At 38.8% G+C, this 18,987-nt stretch overlaps 1 protein-coding gene across 4 annotated transcripts in view; it reads right to left on the bottom strand.

The window, feature by feature from the left end:
• Window positions 1-972: 972 nt before the first annotated feature.
• Window positions 973-18,987, bottom strand: part of cpne7 (copine VII) — a 39,269-nt gene continuing 21,254 nt past the window's right edge. For all 4 annotated transcript variants that reach the window (XM_023274205.3, XM_055011788.1, XM_055011797.1 and 1 more), the window contains 8 exons: window positions 18,776-18,862; window positions 18,338-18,397; window positions 17,631-17,764; window positions 11,443-11,497; window positions 8,480-8,531; window positions 7,743-7,876; window positions 6,678-6,914; window positions 973-5,483 (listed from right to left, as the gene is read on the bottom strand). In XM_023274205.3, the coding sequence (XP_023129973.2) occupies window positions 5,331-5,483; window positions 6,678-6,914; window positions 7,743-7,876; window positions 8,480-8,531; window positions 11,443-11,497; window positions 17,631-17,764; window positions 18,338-18,397; window positions 18,776-18,862 (912 nt within the window). In that variant the 3' untranslated portion in view covers window positions 973-5,330. The remainder of the gene's footprint in view (window positions 5,484-6,677; window positions 6,915-7,742; window positions 7,877-8,479; window positions 8,532-11,442; window positions 11,498-17,630; window positions 17,765-18,337; window positions 18,398-18,775; window positions 18,863-18,987) is intronic.

Raw genomic sequence — 18,987 nt, 5'->3', positions numbered from 1 at the left:
CTGAGATTTCCCACTCTTCGTCTCTTATTAGTCTTTTCCTCATTACGGGCAGGCGTTACGCAGCCAGCCACTGAGGATAAAACCAATGAGTCCTCCGTCCTTCCTGTTTTTACAGCGCCTCCAGCTAGACCTCCCAGCCATACAATTGCTAGGGAAGCCCAGCTGAGTTCAAAGGCATTAAAAGCAATCTGATAACATGGAAGCAATGAGCTGTTTCCACTAAACACCAGCACCTTGTCCCTGGGTGCAAACCTGTTGTTGATTTTATTGCCGGTTAATCCTAAGTGGTGGTGAGCGTTCTTTAATTGTGGCCATAAATCAGTCGTCCAGGCACAAAAATCTCTGAAGAAGAGAGGGAGGGGAGCTGTCTACGCTGAACACGGAGTTCACCTGAGGCTCACAGACCCCGTCGGACAAGGACCTGGCCTTGCCAAAGACAGCAGTCATCACAATCAAAAACCTCCTCTTTTCTCCAGAATATGCGGATGACCTCCTCCCAGAGTCCTCGCCACATCCTGCATCTTTGTCCCTGAATCTGACAAAAATGGAAGGTCTACGTCTCCCCACAAGTAGGTGTCACCATGGAAACAACCGTTATTCAGTGCTCTCAACAATAGCCGTTAAATGAAAGGAGCTGTCTGATGGAATTAAAGAGTAGGCTCAGTCCCTCTTCCCATGCAAAGTGCTCACAGCATCAGCAAACTACACAAGGCAAATGTGTACATGATAGCAGAACCTACATCTCATCAAGCACATCAGTGTCGTTTTCTCATCCCTCTTCATTCTTCCTGTACATCTCAAAAGCGTTTTGTGAGCTGATCACTGAAATGAGTGGGTAAGATCAGGAGGAACTAAATGATAAAAAAAAGGGGGGGGGGAACAGAGATTAATGCACACTCAATTTTGGAATATGTATTCTTCTCAAAAATGATTGCAACTTGATGAATTATAGCGATAAATCACAAAGACAGCTTCAGTTAAATGATGAGATTTATTTTCCTAACTGCAAGACAGGGAGCGTAAACTACAGGAACAGAGGTTTTGTGCAAATGCAGGCTTGCATATTAGCATATCATAAAATCCAAAGGAATGACTGCACAGCACAGCTTAACAATAAAAGTAAGCATGCAACAAATCCCTTCTCCCATTTGAGGAAATCAAATATTTACTAATGATGCATGGGTTGCTTGTAACCCACACGGCCTGCAGATACACCAGTTGCATATCAGGGTTATGAATGAAAGACAGAGAGAGAGTAAGAGAGAGAGAAAGAAAGAAAATGTGCCTGGGAAATTTTTCAATATTTGTTCCTTCTAGTTAACCGTGTATGAATAGATAAGGGAGGACAATCAGCTCAGTGGATTCTTCACAACTTTTTAAAAAATCTGCAGTGCAAGATGCCCACATGAACTGTGGTCTCATTATCTCCAGTGTTTCACCTCACCGTTATTTGCACCACTGCGGCACAAAAGATATTACAATATGAATGTAGGCTATTTCCACATGAATTTGTTTGGAGCTTAGACGACGCCACAAAACTGTGCACTTTCGGCTAACAGGTGCACACAAGCACACAATATTCTTGACAACTTTAGCGTTTTGTGTATGATTGATTGCAGTGAAACTTGTCACATAATGAGAAACAAAAGGGATTTTCAGTTATTTTCAAACAAGGGTCTGAAGAGATATTTGTTTGAGAACAACTGGAGAGGCATTAAAGACCCATGCATCATTGTTTAAATATCATAAAACATAAAATACATTTTGCAATTCAGGTAACTCTAAAGGGGCAAGAAACATTCATACTCATGTTTTAAAAATTTAAATAACAACACTTATAAGGAATAGCATTTAGCATGTTCTGCCGTCAATCATTTGTCAATTGTAAAATCACATCTCTTAAAAATGTTAAGAATACAAGGTAATGATCCATTAGAGCTGCTGCAGCTCATAACCTGAGGCAAAGTAGCAGTAAGGTGATACAGGTAATAGGGAACAAAGAGTGTTTTGCCGTGTAAGGCACAAATCACAAAAGGAGCACTGAGGCCTTTTAGATATTAATGTGGGAGCTCATTTGCCCTCAAGGAACAAAAAAATTGGTTGTTATCTGCACTTCCTGTGTTATTAAGCCAGAATAGATAGCCAGTAAAGATTTATGAGAAAGCACAAAGATAGAGGCTTTCAAAACAGTAGTGATTTTCTGAGAATTACAACAGCTTTTGCACTTCATGGGAAGGTAAAGAATCTGGAATGCATGAAAAGACTGAATTAAGATGCATGGAGACAAAAACAAATTACTCATCGTACAGAAGAATACTTGGTTTCTCAATAAATAACCCATAATGCCAGGTGCTGTTAACTCCAGCAGAGTGTTTCCTAATGTTTGCATCCATTCCTACCTTGCTGTAAGCTAGCCACATGGAGCTGAGCTTCAGCTGTGATACCAAACTCCCTCCTGGATTATTTACACTCGAGTAACTGAGTACGGCTCCAAATCTAGGTCTGCTGAATCAATAGGCCTCATCCTGTGATCCACTGTGACAGAAGAATCCTCAATAGTTGGTCTTCAAAGGAGTTCAGAGAGCAGCCGACAGCAGAGGTAGCTGTGTTTGGGTGGATTCATGAGAAGTCAATAGTCTGTATCTGGGGAGGGCTGGTTAGGCTCTAGAGGACAAAGCAAAGTCAGATTATTATTTGTAGCCTGGGGTGGATATATGTATGTTAGAGAAGCTGTAAAGACTACTTATTCATCCTGTGCATTGCAGTGACAGCTTGGTTCATGACCATGTAAATTAGTCACCATTCAGAGCCATTCGCAGCAAAAATACACCTTACAAGAGAAAAACACGAAGCAAATATACAAAGTACAGTCCTCATTAGAACAGATACCAAATAATGAACTATTCAGCCAAACAGTATTGTTGTTTATATTGTATGGTGTACAGTTAGACTGAAAGCACTGCTGCTGTGAGCAAAAATGGTAATACATCACTAAACTTTTAGAGAATATAACATTTCATGGACCCCCAAAACCCTAATTTATGTAATTCTTTAACATTAAGTAATATTAGTTAAACAAATTTCCATATGCAATCGAAAACAAAGAACAAAAATAAGAAATAAAACCACAACATAACATTTTTTAAACTCAGACAGAGGGTCTTCATGTTTAATTCAATCATCAGCCAAAATAGTTAAGTTGTCTATACTTTTGAGGTCAAATTTGTATTTTGAAAAGGTTTGCTTGTTGAAAGAAAGCAAACATTTAGTTTTTCACTTGTCAAGGTTCCTCATACAATGATGAAAAATCTTTAAATGCCAAGAAAATGTCTTTTGAAAGCTGTGAAATGTGACCTATTCACCACCTTTGTTTGACTTCTTGTACACTCCCTAAAAATGCAATTACATGTAACCTGAACACAATCTCTAGTTTCTTGTTTGATTGGATGCCAGCCTTCAGACGGGTATTTACAGCGAGAGACGGCATCTCAAGCAGCGCCTCATTTTTATGCTGTAAAGACTCATTTACAATGAGACGTCGTGCCTCAAACACTGTAGCATTAATGTGTTCCTTTGGAAGATACTGAGGCCAAAACATCTCTGACTTAAGTTACAGGCAAAACTCTGAACACGATGAAGACAATCTGACACAGCCCTGGCACGAAGGGTAAAAGCGAAGGTTTCTTAAAAGGATGAATATTTAAAGCTCTGCAGAACAGCAATGAACACTGATCACTATTTACTTTCTGGTAGATAGTGATTCTTGATATTTCTTTATCATGCTGATGTCACTGTGTGGGTTACAGCACTAACTGAGATGGGATTTGTGCTTTCATTTTACTGAACCTCTCATCAGTTGAATTTCATTTTAAACAATTAGTGAAATTATATTGCATCTTAAAAAGCGGCAAAAAAGAAAAACTACATATCTAAAAAATAAAAATTACTCCCGAAACATGAAGAGTTCTACCTGTATGATGGCTGGCTTAGGGAGGACAACAATAATGGACATTTCAGCAGGGAAGGTTTCATCTGATATAAAGCATGATTTTCACAGCTTACACCATAGCCACTTGACAACAGACCAAAAATAGGGCGTGATTGTTGATAATCTCGTTGAGAAAAATGTTATTCCAGCTTTGTTCACAGCTAACCGCAGGAAGAGCATCCCTTTACAATTTTATGTTACGGCACATCAACCCAAAAAATTCTTACATTTCAAACTGCAAGCTCATAACCTGACTGTACATTTCTGTCTTACTGTAACTGTTTAGCTCCCTGTTGTAAATAAAAAAAAACATACAAAGAGCTGAAGCGTCAGCAAATATTGTAGACTGCTTGAGATATTTTGACACTTTCCATTTTACAGATGTTTAAGAGGAACTAATACACGGGTATGACACGTGAAAGGTGAACAAGGTTATTTCCAGGAAATACTCTTAGACAGATTATATGCATTTGGCAACCTGTAACTGCTGACTTCACACAATCACACATGACACTGATTGTTCTTGTATTTGCTAGGGAGGTGTGGTGACACTCATAGTTCTTGCAGTTCCAATAAGGGCTGTTTTTGACGATGTCTGGTGCTCTTTGGACCAGAGCTTTTGATTTTAGCAACAGATAAATAGCAGTAAATTTAACAGGAAAATAAAGCCTGTTCCATTGTTAACTCGTGGGTGGTTGGTTTGAAATTATAATCTGTGTGTATTGGAAAACAATGTTTGTAATTCAAACACACACATGGGGATGTTCAGTGGAATTGTAGTTTAGAACTTATAAATGCAGCATTTTCTGTGATTCATTTGCTAAAATATTGTGAGTATGTTCGAGTTGAACAATTCAATTTTGACTGCACCATTCTGTACAGTACTCTCTCAAAAATCATCAGACCGTGTGACAAAAAGAAAAAAGTGACTTAATAAACATACCTGAGGTGCTGAACTTAATGGGCTATAAGGAATAATATACCTGCACCTAATCAGTGGATCAGCACCCAGGGAGCCGCCTGCATGCATAAAAATTAGGGGGGGAAAAAGATGTAATCCTCCAGAACTCACGATGCTCAAACAGCTGGATGGTCAATTTGCACAGCCAGGGAAAAGTGTTCAATCCACACTGAGCACTGACATGAAACCCACAATGTCTGCAGTACTGTCCACGAGTAAACGCTGCTCATAGTGAAAAATAAAAGAAATGAGTAACAACACATTAAGAAGTATTTTCTCTTCAGTTCTTGTCCAAAGTAGTGAGACATGCGTCTTTCTTCCCTCTCAGTTTGCCAGACTGGTGCTGCGGTCAAAGCTTGGTCACAGGAACAGGGTGGACAGTTATTCTGTTGGGGTGGTGGCAACTGGGCTCATTATGGGGGTCATTAAGTCCCTCACAGGAACCATAGGGGAGATGGCCTTATGGCTGTAGTACTCTACTACTTGTTTGGGCACCTCTGCCAGAACACATTTGGCCAGGGCTGCAGGTGAAGCCTGCAACAGACACGGAGAACAGCTGGAGTTGTCAAAACAGCAGTTAAATATCGTTTTAATATGAGATACAAAACATTTTCCAGACAAACCAACTCATAAAAAGGGGACTATGGACTATTAGCACCATTTTCTCTGTTTCAGACAAATTAAATGTGATAGCTCAATGTCAGACATTGTATTAGAAAGTAACCTCTTCTGCCTTATCCCAAGAGATATATAAAATGTGTCCTGCATTTCAGTTATTGTTTTTGTTGTGCTAACATGCACATAATTAAAATCTGCACTTGAAAATCACATAAAACTTGATAAACATGTGCAGATCTGCAAATATATGTGTCTAAATGTTGTACAATTTATGTGCATCTTGTTGTTTTTTAATCCTATTTTCTCATACTGTGGGCAATTTGATTTGTATCAACTGACAATCAGTTAGGTTAACAATACAGATGGATGACAAATTAAAGATTGGAAAATCTACAGAGCATTCGTGAATTAGAAAGATGCTGAGCCGCAATAAGCTGCCAGAACAGCTTCGATCCTTGTTGCCTAGATTTTGTATGTTTCTGTAACTCTAATAGATATCATCTGTTTACAATAGTATTAGAAATATATTCCAAATATATTCCCTGAAAAAATGCTGATATGTACTTTCATGTCAGTCAAAAATCTACCATAAGCTTTGAACTGGTTTGAGATTTGGTCCATGTTTTTTCTTTTTAAAGGTATTTGACAGTATTTTACAGGTATTTGAATTTGAAGGTTTCTCTACTAATTGTTGTATGTAGTAAATGCATTATTCAATTTTTTTAAAGGAAAATGTTTATTTTTTTGGTTCATATGGCATGTATTCCGTTACAGGCTGCATTATTGAACAGCCAAAATATTGCTGCTTGCAAGTATCCATTCTTGTGTGAGTAAATTCCTGGATCTCCTCTAGTTCATGGTGCCAATCTGCAGCACTGGCAAAACCAGCAAAAACAATCTGTTAACTCTTTTAAATAGCAAGGGCTTGATTTTTTTTTATTTATATATATATATATATATATATATATATATATATATATATATATATATATATAAAAGATGCAATGTGCATGAGCAGACTTGGCACAGCAGTCAGACATAGAGGGGCTCAAAGGAAAGCTGAATGACAACAAGTGAAGACTGACAGACGGAGAAGAAAAAAAAACTGACCGTTTTGAAGTCTCTGAAGGGCACAAATTGCACAATGTCCCTGAGGACTGGTTCGCCCTTTGGTGAGCGTAGGACTCCATCATCTCCATCCAAAATCTGCATGTCTGTGAAGTCTGCGTTGCCCACACCGACAATGATAATGGAGAGAGGTTGATAGGAGCCTCGTACAATGGCTTCACGTGTGTCTGCCATGTCGGTCACCACGCCGTCCGTGAGGATGAGCAGAATGTGGTATCGCTGCAGCAAGATAAGAGCTTTCATTGTGAATCAATCCTCGTTAACATTAGCCCAACATGTGGTGACATGCAAGGACACCTCTCAGTGTGTGTCGCCGTATAAAGGAGGCATTTGCAGGCTGTTTAGAGTAATTTTACATCCGCCACTGAGCAGTAAAGATTATGAGTTTTCTGGTCCAAATGAAGGGAAAACACACAAAAAACATAGCAGTAGTAGAGATCTCATGTGTGTCCATGTGAATGTGTGTAAAATAAATTTCAAGTGAGTGGTGTGATTTATGTGAGCAGCACAGAAGTGTAACGTGGCACAAAATGCTTCAGTGGGCAGTTGTTTGTTGGTACCCTGACTGTGTTTATGTGTTACTGATCAAAAGAGAGACCGAAAATATTATGAAGGTCAGTGCAATCACAGCAGTGTGATAGTTAAGAACATAATGTCCATGTAGCCGCTGGGTAATTTCAGATAGTACACAGATAAAAGTCGGATTTTTTTTTTTTACTCCCAAGGTGATATTAGAAGAGATAATGAACTCAGTAATTCTATTAGCCACATTTTAACAAGATTTGATGAGATAATTTCTAACAAAAAAAATCAGTGAAATGAAAATATGTCCATAAGATGAGGCATCAATACATCCCTGTGTGGCTTAAATCCATAATGTAAAGAATGCTAATTAATTCTGTAATGGCCTCTTTCTTATTTTGTGCTGTGGGGAACTATTACTATAAAAACTGAGGTGAACTAGATTCAACTCACTCGGAGAACTCAGTGGGAAGCACAACAACAAAGCGTGCAATACATGCATAAATTTCTAAAAGGGGCACTCACAGAAGCATCTTTAATGTTGCCGTCGCCTGCTGACAGCTTGGCTATCCTGTTAATGATCGGAGAGACATTGGTTGGGCCATACAACTGGATCTTAGGAAGGCAGTTCTGGTATGCCTCAACCACTCCTTGGATACCTAATCAAAGAGAGCACAGAGCAAAACAAAGGAAACTTCAGTACAGTTCTCTCTGCACTTGTCGATAAACAAGTGACTGTGAACTTCAGGTACATTTAGATGACTCACTCACTGCAGTGTAGCAAACAATTGCTGTATATGTGGCTTAAAATATATTGTTTTTCACACAATTTGAAGAAGTTTTCAGTTTGTTCATGTGTATTTTAACAACCAGTCAACTGTGAAATCCAAAAATAACATAAAATTTTTGGTAACAATGACAACACTGGAGTAAATAAAAACTAGACAAAGATGTACACAGAAATGATCATAAATTGGTGTAGATCATCTGGTTTCTTTATTATTATTGCTGGATGTTATGAGTATGATTGCTTATGTATCTATTTGTAATCAAATGAATACATAAGGACCTGTTGACCAGTGCTATTTGTAGCAGCTGTGTTATCAGAGTTTTTTTATTTATATATATATATATATATATATATATATATATATATATATATATATATATATATATATATATATACTGTATATATATAGTCTGGTATCATCTGCATAGAGACACAATTCTCTGAGAAAATGGTGTACAAAACCCTTCTTTACCTTCACATTCATCATCCTCTGGGTTGAAATTAATGGCAAAGTCATGAGACACCTGTGAATGGAGACAGGAAATTTTGAAACACGGTTAATTTGATGAAAAATGGTAATCCTTCCCCACCAACAAGGCTTCATGCTCAGTCATAATTTTTTATTCACTGCCTGTTGTATCAGAAATACCTACCATGTTTAGAGCGTGAGGGTTTTTATGTTTTTATTTTTAGCATTGCAAACTACAATCTTGACTATAAAAACAAATTACTTTAATTATGATGTGCCACTTTGAAAGCAAGTGTAACCAAATCTAGGAAACAAGATCTGAAACTGAATTAAAATGGGAGGCAGGTCACTACCAGGACTGATTAATTAGGTAACAACTGTAAATATAATGTGACAAATGTTATATTCAAACAAAATAAATGCTTATTTTGTGTTCACTTATACTCACCATGCCTGTATAGTATTGTTTTAACATGTCTCTTTACAGGGAATTCACTATTTAACTAACTCTGTCCCTGTCCCAACAGTTGTGTTGTGAATTACCCCTGTTAAATGACCCAAAAAATGCAACAAAAGTAATACTAAACTAAATTTTAAAGGCAACTTGTTTGTTTTATATTAATAAAATGTATATCTGTAGTGACTTAAGTGGCATTAATTAGCATCAGCAACTAACAGTAAACTGACATGTTAGCTGTATTGAGAGTAATATATAAATATTTGGCAACAGTAGTGAAAAGATTCTTTCTCAGCCTTCAAATAAAAGTAAGTCCTCACTTTTTTTGTTCTGGGGTGCATGTTTTACAGTGGGGCTTAATTGGCTTGTGTACACTCCATCTCAGTGTGTCTGCTTGTATTAATATCCAGAATCATCTGTTAATCACACTATAGAGTAATTAGCATATATCCTGTACTATCAGTTTAGTGTCTGGTTTCTGAAAAGCGACTGCAACCCCTCATCTTTTATCTGGTTCATTCTTGTCATCCAAACATCAGATAGATTTTGTTTATCTCAAAGCTGTTTAATTGGCAATAATAAAATTCCCTTCTTGATTCCTGCTGTCACAAGAAACTGTTTTTTTTTTTTCCACAAGCACCAACTGTCATCCAGATCAGTGACAACTGACTCCTCTCCAGCTGGCTTTTTTTTAAAGTCATGTTTTTCTTAAATGTTATTAACAGCCTGCATTTAGTCAATTTATATGTAGATGTGAGAAGCTCTAAAAGAAATTACATATGTGGATAAACGCATTGTATGGAGCCACAGCAAAAAAAGCAGTTTTGTTTTGTATCTCTTTTGACAAGCGTGTTTTACAGCAGATTTTCCTGACATGGCAGGAAACAAATCAGCATAACCAATTACAACAACAATGGCTGTCTTCCATTTAGGTGATCTAGTTGTATGGATGGTGTTGCGCACGCTGGCTCACTGTCTTGACTTACAGAGACACTTAAAGGAATGGAGCATCTGCAACCATTGATAATGTTCTTAGCTTCACCTGTGCTTTTCCTGCTGCTGCTGCATGACAGTCATTCATTCAACGCTACAATCTAATTAAGTCAGCGTGCCAAAGTAAGCAGAGTGGGATACAAGCACAACACAGAGCAGTTTAAACTGTCCATTTGATCAGCAAAACCACCGCACCCACCTAGATCATGTGTGTTACCATGGTTACCCAGTGAGTTGTATAACGATATACATCGCTTCCTGAACAATTTGGATCTAATATTGATTAAAATCATGTTCGAATCACATATGTGTTGCTTTCAAACCACCAAGGCAAAGAGGCCACTTGGTAGCAATCAACTCAAGAACACTCGGAAAGGCTGCAACAAAACAAAATGTACAAAATGAGGAAATGCATCAGTGCATCTTTATATTATTTAGATCATTTAATTAATATCTCACACACATAGATGATCTTTTCTAGATTTTAGGTTTGATTTGTGCATTTAGTCATGAATATCTAGGGCTAAAGAGTAAAGGAGCTTTCAATGAAAGCACAAAATTATATTTATTGCAATGAAATGTGAAGACACAAGTCACAATGTGATGCATTCCAGACCAGAAGATGAACATTTTCAGTCTTTATTTATACTATTTTCTGATCACGCTTAGTATGCATAATACAAAATTATGATGCAAGAGGGAGAAAATCCCAGGTCCATCAAAGTTCTAGTGCATAGATGCGCTTCATGACTAGTCTAATGACTTCATTAACATTCACCTGCACCACCGGCTACACTGCAGCAACATCACACAATAAAACAAACTTGACTCCTGCAATGCAGTCACTGTCATAGTAAATTCAGAAATTAATAGTTTGTATTTATTGAGCCAAAGATCTTTGAATGATTGAAATGATAATTAATACAGTTTCACACTGACTCATTCCACATTAAAATCCTACATTAAGCACAGGCAATTCTGGACTGATAGATTATCTGATTATTATCTATTCAACAGTGTGTGTCGCAGTCACGCACTCACTCTTCACACGTCAGACGTCTCCCCAGGGCTCTATTCAGAATCACGGAAGGCTTTTGGTTCTCAAAGTCCAATTTGCTTAAACAAATGCTCTCACACTCGTGAATTCTTATGTAAATTGAGCATCAACACTCCGGGGCTTTTATTTCATCGGAACATGATATTTTCTCAAGACAAGCTGATATTTTAAGACAATGGGCTTATGAATAAAAATACACTCCATAATTAGTTTTAAATGTGAAATTTTGACAGAATGACAAATTGTGTCATAAAATAGGTCATGGAAATCAGCCTGCTTAACGTAAAATCCCAGGGTAGTGGAAAATATCGGGCTTCGATAAGCACATGAATATACAGCACACATTATGCTGCTTGTGTGATGGGAAGGTCAGTGTCTTGAACAGAATAGTAAAAAGAAAGATTGAGGTTGAAGAAGGAAAAAAACAACAACACTGACAGCACGAACAGACACACTCACCTCATAATTTGGAGGGATTCTGGCACCAAACCCCAAAGCTGAAAACCGTTTGTCACTGAAACGATAAGCAAATTAATCAGCCGTAAACTAGAGTAACTGCAGTTTCATTTGGGTTACATTTTGACAGCAGTCTGAAAAATATTGATGGCTCATCCATCTGTTCATGTTTCTGAGGGCATACACCCTGCTTGTTTGCATTTCATAATGTGTTAAAAGCTTGAATTACAGTTTGAAATGTGTCCCACAGTTCCTGCAGCCAGCTTTGCACCTGTTCAAAGAGCTCCTCGCAGTCTTTAATCTCTCAGTTTTTCAGTGTAGCATTTATATGAGTAGATATGGCTGAAAGAGGCTCTGCTTGGATGAATCATGTTGCTCCCAGTCAAAGACCAGGGTGCACAGTTTTGTGAAAATAACAAGGCAAAAGAGGTGACTGAAACCACTCCCTATGTGCCACATAGTGCCCTATACCCAATTTTGTGTCTGAAGTCTGAGCATGAAATGTGTCCAGTATATAGTGCCCTTAAACATGGAGCTAAAAATGGAGAGTCTGTGGCATGCACACTACTTTCTGCTGATAGTGCCACAGTGGAGTGTGAAACATTTTATAAAATGTCATGTCTATCAAAACAGCAACTCATGCAATCTTTTTCCTCTCATGAGAAGGTGCCAGTTGTTTTTCATCTGTCAGATGTGTGTAGCAAACTATGTAAGACCTAACAGTGTACTTTACACCTTTTCAGCTGCTGACAATGTCTGCAGTATAGAAAAGAAATACTACAATGATGAAAAGCTGCCCACCTAATTGTTGTTCAATGTTCAATGACACATATTCTTACTAGCTCATTTTGTTTAGTTGTACTTTTTTACTCATTTTATCTTTTCTTTTTTGAAAGACATTGACTTGTACTATGCAGGATGAAAGCAAAAGATACAACTGGATTGCATTATGGAAAATAAAGAGTGTAATGTTTGATAACTCTTTATTTAACCCTATGCTTGCAAGCAAATTGTGTCAAAAGCTTTTCCTTGAGCACCTCTTTATTACTTTACAGCACATAGTGGTTAAAGGACTTACTCTAACAGATACCACTTTGTCCATTCTTCTGTCCATTTGATATTCCAGCTTTTATTGTAATACATTAAAATTTGAGGCATTTGGATAAGCAGCAGAGCTGTCACAACTTGTTTTCAGTCACATCAGTGATTGTTTGCCCACAGACAGCTTTTTTCTAATGGCTGCTTCTGTTATCGGAACATTTACTGTATTTCATGCCTTTGCGACTGACAAAACAGCCCCAAATTCTCCAGCTTGGTGCAATCACAAATAACATCGCTAGTTCAAAAGAATCTTAGTTCGGGGCACCAAACGTTTGAGATGGTGTCTTTAATTAATTTGCTCTGGACATGGTGTGGCTGCCTCAGAGGCTACACAGCAAAAAATGACAGTGTCAAGCGAGTGTTGAGTTATTTGGTGAGTTGACAAGTGTTGATTGCAAAGCTGTTTGTCCAGTCATAGTGGCTAATTTGGCTTTTGGGCAGCTTCTTCAGAGCTATCAGAAGTGTTTGATTAACTGGGATGGGTGTGGACTTACATAAACACTGGCAGAGAGATGAATTTTACACTTTTAGAGTGAGTAGTAACTGAGGACTGATGACTCTCCACAGAAGCAGCTTCATTTTGATAAATTTTAGATGCTCTTCTATACCTGTTTTTGTGATTGCAACATTTATATTGCAGTAAAACCAAATCAGAGACGCAAATTTTTTTATTATTATTATTACTGCTCCTCCTCAAGGACCTTGGAGGAGAAAAAGGATAGTGCACGTCTTTTAAACAAGTGCCTCCAAACCCTAACAGCAGCATCCTTTAGTTTCTGGAGAGTTCAGTTAGAAAGATGCCACTAAATATGCTTAATGGAGCATTTTGAACGCATATTTGGATACCACCATTGTTCTTGCTTCCAAGAAAGGAAAAAAAACAGAAACATATGAGTGCAGTTTTTGTTCTCTATTGTGCAACCTCTCCAAATCCTCTGGCTAATATGCTGTATGGCATCCAGACATGAAAACACTCTAGTAGAAATGTTGCACTGAAACTAATAGATTTGCTGTTCAATAGCTTTCTGCTACAGATACAGCAACATAAAAGGACCTCCAAACTCACCTTCAACATTTATATGTTTTTCAACCAAAGTTTTTATACATTTTCATCAAAATAACTCTAATCCCCTGAATATGGGCCGTGCTCCCACTACTGTGACCTTTCAAACACACCGAGGCATGTTGCATCAATGCAAGATAATAGGAAAAAACAAATTATGTTTTCAGTATTATATTGGTTTCACAGGCTGCATCAATGCAGGGAAAGATCTTTAATGAAAATATTTTAATGGGGTTGGAGTTACTCAAGCCTAGCCAATTTTACTCTGACATGTATTCTTGTTATTGTTAACAAGGCAAATACAGAGAACTCATTACCACAACCCATACTCCCTTGCAATAAATTTCCGCTTGGAGCTTTAATGAATAGATTTCTATAGCGTGGTTCATAAATGTCTTTAAAGATCATCAAACTCAGTAGATGTGTGAGATATGACAGAGCACCAGCCCAGACAAAGACTACTGGCAAGTCCGTTTCATCGTGTGAATTTTGCTGGTGGTCTCTTGTTTTCTCACTTTGTCAGCACACGTGAGGAGCCACGGGGAGATGTGCCCAGTGTAATAGTCCTCTCAGCAGGGTAAACGAGCCTCTACCCACACAGACAAAAGCTCGTCACTCCAACTCCATAATGCACTCCTCTGCAAGGACTCGAAAATCCCACATCACCTATGTTCACTAAAGGCTAAAAGGTTTGCTTGCCCACGTTTTTCACACCTCAGTAACAATTCCAACTTAAAAGGGAAGGGCTGCCTACACTTGTAGTCACTGTTTGCCCAGAGGCATGTTTGCATGCATGATACTGTTTTGTATCCATGTAAACATTAAAAAAAAAAGATAAAGCCATGAGGAGGCGCTGCTAGTTTTCGGGCTACTTTTCAATGTCTCCAGCGCTATCTCTTGGATTCTATAATTAGCCAGACAGTGCTCCCCTGATATTCAATAGGAGGATCTGCATAAATCAAGAGTCAGAGTATTAATCCTCATCTGGCTTAGTTTCGACAGATGAGAGGGTCTTTCTCCCAAACAGATCATATTATAAATAATTTTTCATTAATTAGCAAGTACCTGCACGTCTACACATTTGTTTGACACATTTGTACATTGTTAAATAATTGTTCTTCGTTAGAATAAACTGCAACAGCCAGTATTTATATTTGCAGAAGCAGGAATTCTCACATGGAAATATCACAGGTTGGATGCCGCACCTCCTCTGTCTTTACATCTGATTCTGCACCACGCTGTTATTTCTCCAGCCATAATGCCTCCCACTTCTTCCTGAAGTGCCTGCTACCCTGGTGTCAGCCCCTATCTCTGCATGCGTTCGTCTCTAGTTCAGGGTAATGAGCCTATGCAAGCTAAGAAGGAGGACCAGTCACTGCAACAGATGCTGAGAGGAAACTGTATCATTGAGTTATCCACAGGAGAAAGCACTCGCAGCTACCACAGAGTCAAGCTACCACAGAGTCAAGCAACTATGACGTGCAGGCCGAGCTGCACTACTACTATCAGCGCCGCATACCTTGGGCTGGAGTACCACCGTAAACAGATAACTGGATCCTTAATCTGTTGGCTAAATTCCTAAATTTCCACCAAATTTATTTGAAGTTGCTTTAAAAGGAAAACAAATCTCATTATCCTTGGATGTGGTATGTCATAGAAATTCATTATCAGGTACCGTATTTTCGAGACCATAAGGCGCACCGTATTAAAAGGCGCAGTCTCAGTTCCGGGTGCTATTTCTGTATTTAACACATACATAAGGCGCACCGTATTAAAAGGCGCAGTCTCAGTTCCGGGTGCTATTTCTGTATTTAACACATACATAAGGCGCACCGTATTAAAAGGCGCAGTCTCAGTTCCGGGTGCTATTTCTGTATTTAACACATACATAAGGCGCACCGGATTATAGAGCGCGTGCATGGTAAAACATACCTGTACTAGCTTAAAACATGCATGCTAGCGTGTATTTTAAAAAAGGCAGCGGAAGCAAAACTGAGTTCAGTTGTACTTTATTGAAGTATTTAGCAATGTTTTCACGTTGTTTTTTGATCAATCCTCATTCACAAATCCATCAAAGTCCTCATCTTCTGTATCCGAAATGAACAGCTGGGCTAGTTCTCCATGGAACACGCCAGGTTCCCGCTCGTCATTGTCAGAGTCAGTCTCGTTGCCGTGCGGCTCCTCATAAATGATGCCGGCTTTTGCGAGAGCTCGAACAACAGTGCAAGCAGACACGTTAGCCCAAGCATCCGCAATCCATTCACAAATTGTGGCGTAACTCGCCCGGCGCTGCCTCCCAGTCTTAGTAAAACTGTGTTCGCCATCTGTCATCCATCGCTCCCACGCCGTTCGCAACTTCACTTTGAACGCCCTGTTTACACCGATGTCCAGCGGTTGGAGTTCCTTCGTCAAGCCTCCCGGAATGATAGCAAGCTCCGAGTTCATTTGCTGCACTTGGTTTTTCACAGCGGCTGTGAGATGGACGCGCATGGAGTCACAGATCAACAGGGACGGTGACGCCAAACCCATGTTGTTTTGCATAATGCAAATACCGGCACTATATACCAACTGGGGGCGTGCCTTTAGCGTCTTCTTTCACGCCCACACTTCCCCCTTTAACGTTCTCATGCTGTCCTCTGTCACGTCCTCCTTTTCTCTATATAAGCAGCGTGTCAGCAGGAAATGTTCTCAGTTAGTCAAGCGGAGCTCATCGAAGTTACACAGTAACATTTACACGTTTTGGAACTCGGTGCACACATAAGGCGCACCGCATTATAAGGCGCTCCGTCCATTTTGGAGAAAATTTAAGACTTTTAAGTGCGCCTTATGGTCGCGAAAATACGGTACTTTTTACTGCTTTCTGCCAACACCCATGAACGAGTACACATTTTTCTTCTTTAAATTTTTTGTTTCTTTTCCTCTCCATGAGCCCCAGTAGTTTTAGGGCACACCAGAAATGTTGCTTTGAAATCTGTCCAAGGTTTGTTTAAATATCCAGTGACTTAGCAGGCATATTGTATCAGTTAGCAATGTTTATCTGAATTGTGGAATAGTCACATAAGATTAAAAAAGAACTACATGTATGGACTGTGTGGCAAGACACTGAAGTTACATGAGTATTCCTATAATCTGATCATAACAACGTAAGTGCCACAAAGCAACATAAAAGTAGAGAGATATATAGGGGCCCTTGCGCACCATGTTATTTGCTAAAATAATATGTGAGAGACGTGGTGTTCGTCAGAGTGTTTATTTTCCAATTTATTACGCTAGAATGGGTTAGAAATAAATTGCCAATTTGTTTGGAAATCTCTGCCAAAAAAAGCTGTCAGTAACTGATTTAAATGCCAGCAGCTGACAAAGTCTAAAAGTCAAAATGTCATCAATCTGACAGATAGACAGATGGATGGAAGTTAATACTAAAAAGATGGCTAATCAAAATGGACCATAAAGGAGCATATCCAGGATATTGTGTCAGCGTCCTTGACTGCTGCTTCCAAGCCCCATCTTTAGCCCCAGATTAGTCTCATGCATTAATAATGCCAGTAGAAGCCAAATTTGCTTGCTCTAATTTTCCCAGGTACAGTTTTCTCACTCATTACTTAACAAGACACGATTAAAACTGACTAACCAACATGAGCATGATGATGAATATTAACTATATTTAAGCTGCAAGAAACAGCTGCTTTTTTTTTTTTTTTTAACAATGTGAGGCTCAGCTATTATGGAAAATTCTAAATGTAAAATACATTTCAGTGCAAAAAGCTGCTGGTCAACAGTTCAGTTCCATCAGCTTCACAACAAAACTGGCGAGCATAAATATAAAAAAAACCTGCAGGATTCTCTCCCATTCGGTTTCACCATCATTTCCATAACAGTCTTTTTGCTGTTTCACATGGAGCAGCTCATTTCAGTGTGTGAGATTCTGCTGCGATCGCATGCAAGGAGCACTCTGCAGCTTTATGACACTTACAGCCCCTGTAGGCACCAAAGAGCCTTTTTCTGAGGAACCAGAAGATTGACAAACCTGTCATAGTCTTGACAGATCTCCCCGACCGCTATCAGAGCCTTCAGGTATTCGTTGGGCTGGTATGGGTTGATGTAGTGCAATGAGCAGCTGTTCCTCGGGTCTCCATTGGAGGCTGTGAAGTCAATGGCAACCTGGTAGAAAGAAATTACAAAGTGCGCAACATGAATAACATGATAGAATCAGCTAAATTCTTCTTTTGCCACTTTCTGCAAAGACTTTTTCTTGTTTGCTTCTGATGTTACAAGCTATTATGAGCAAGGGAGCCTGAAATATGACTAATAGCAGCATAAAGTGCTGATCGGAGGTAAGAACTTGTGTTTTTTTTTTTCTCACACCCACGTAGACTAAAGCAACTACAGCTCCCATATACTGTAGATCCAAGCAGCTACTTGAACAAGGAGGAGCTGCATCTACAGCAGTCCTCACAATTAATATTCATTGCTTCAGCCATCCAGCTAAAGATCAAGAGCAACAATTACAGAGGGTAGACCAAAGGGCAAGAGTTGAGAAAGTTTCAATTTATTCCATGAGGCTGCCTACAAAAAGTAAACGGACTGTACGCAAAGACACAAACACCAAACTGTTTATCTGTCATCAGTATGATCAACGTGTTGTTTGTGCTTTGTTAGATGGTTTCATGCAACTACAGCTAACTACTGCTCAATGACAGTGAAGCGTCACGAAACACGGACTGCTCAATTTACCGTAAAGTGAATTTGGCATCCTCCCATGATGTAATCTAAGAAGGAGTACACTCTGTGGAGCTGCAAAGAAAGAAAGAAAGAAAAAGAAGATTTCTTTCAGGCACAACCTAAGATGTGATGCTTGGGTGGAAGGGCAAACGCTCAGCTGTGCCAGAGGCATCTGGTCATTAAAACAGAATTAACTCAACCAATCTGTTGACTGTAAAGGATAAAAATTACTGCAATGCATCTTGTCAAAGCAGCGGAGACTAAAAATGGGGAAATTTTCTTATTTAGATGGACAGTAACCAAGATTGTTTCTACACACAAACACACAAACAAGCAGATATTATAACAATTCATTCATTTTCTTCCTGAAATCATAAAGAATAGTTTTGTACAACAAATAAAAGAGTTAAAGTGTTCTGATAAACATGATACATTTCTGCAGATTCCTACCTTAAGGTCAGTGAGAATGACAACTCCTGAATTCTTATAGTTTCTCTTCTTCTGTTTGTACTTGGGATTCACACAGTCCCACGACACCTAAAACAAAGCAAGTTAAGGACAGAGAACTGAAGCAGCAACTTGTGGCATTCAGATGATATGAAAGCAGGCATGACATTTGTTTCAACTGTGATGGATTTCGGCAGAGCAAAAAGCGAGGCATA

This window comes from Amphiprion ocellaris, chromosome 1 (assembly GCF_022539595.1).
Source record: "Amphiprion ocellaris isolate individual 3 ecotype Okinawa chromosome 1, ASM2253959v1, whole genome shotgun sequence".
Classification (NCBI taxonomy): Eukaryota; Metazoa; Chordata; class Actinopteri; family Pomacentridae; genus Amphiprion; species Amphiprion ocellaris.
The sequence above is the reverse complement of the archived record's forward strand: the minus strand, read 5'-3'. Positions and strand labels throughout refer to the sequence as shown.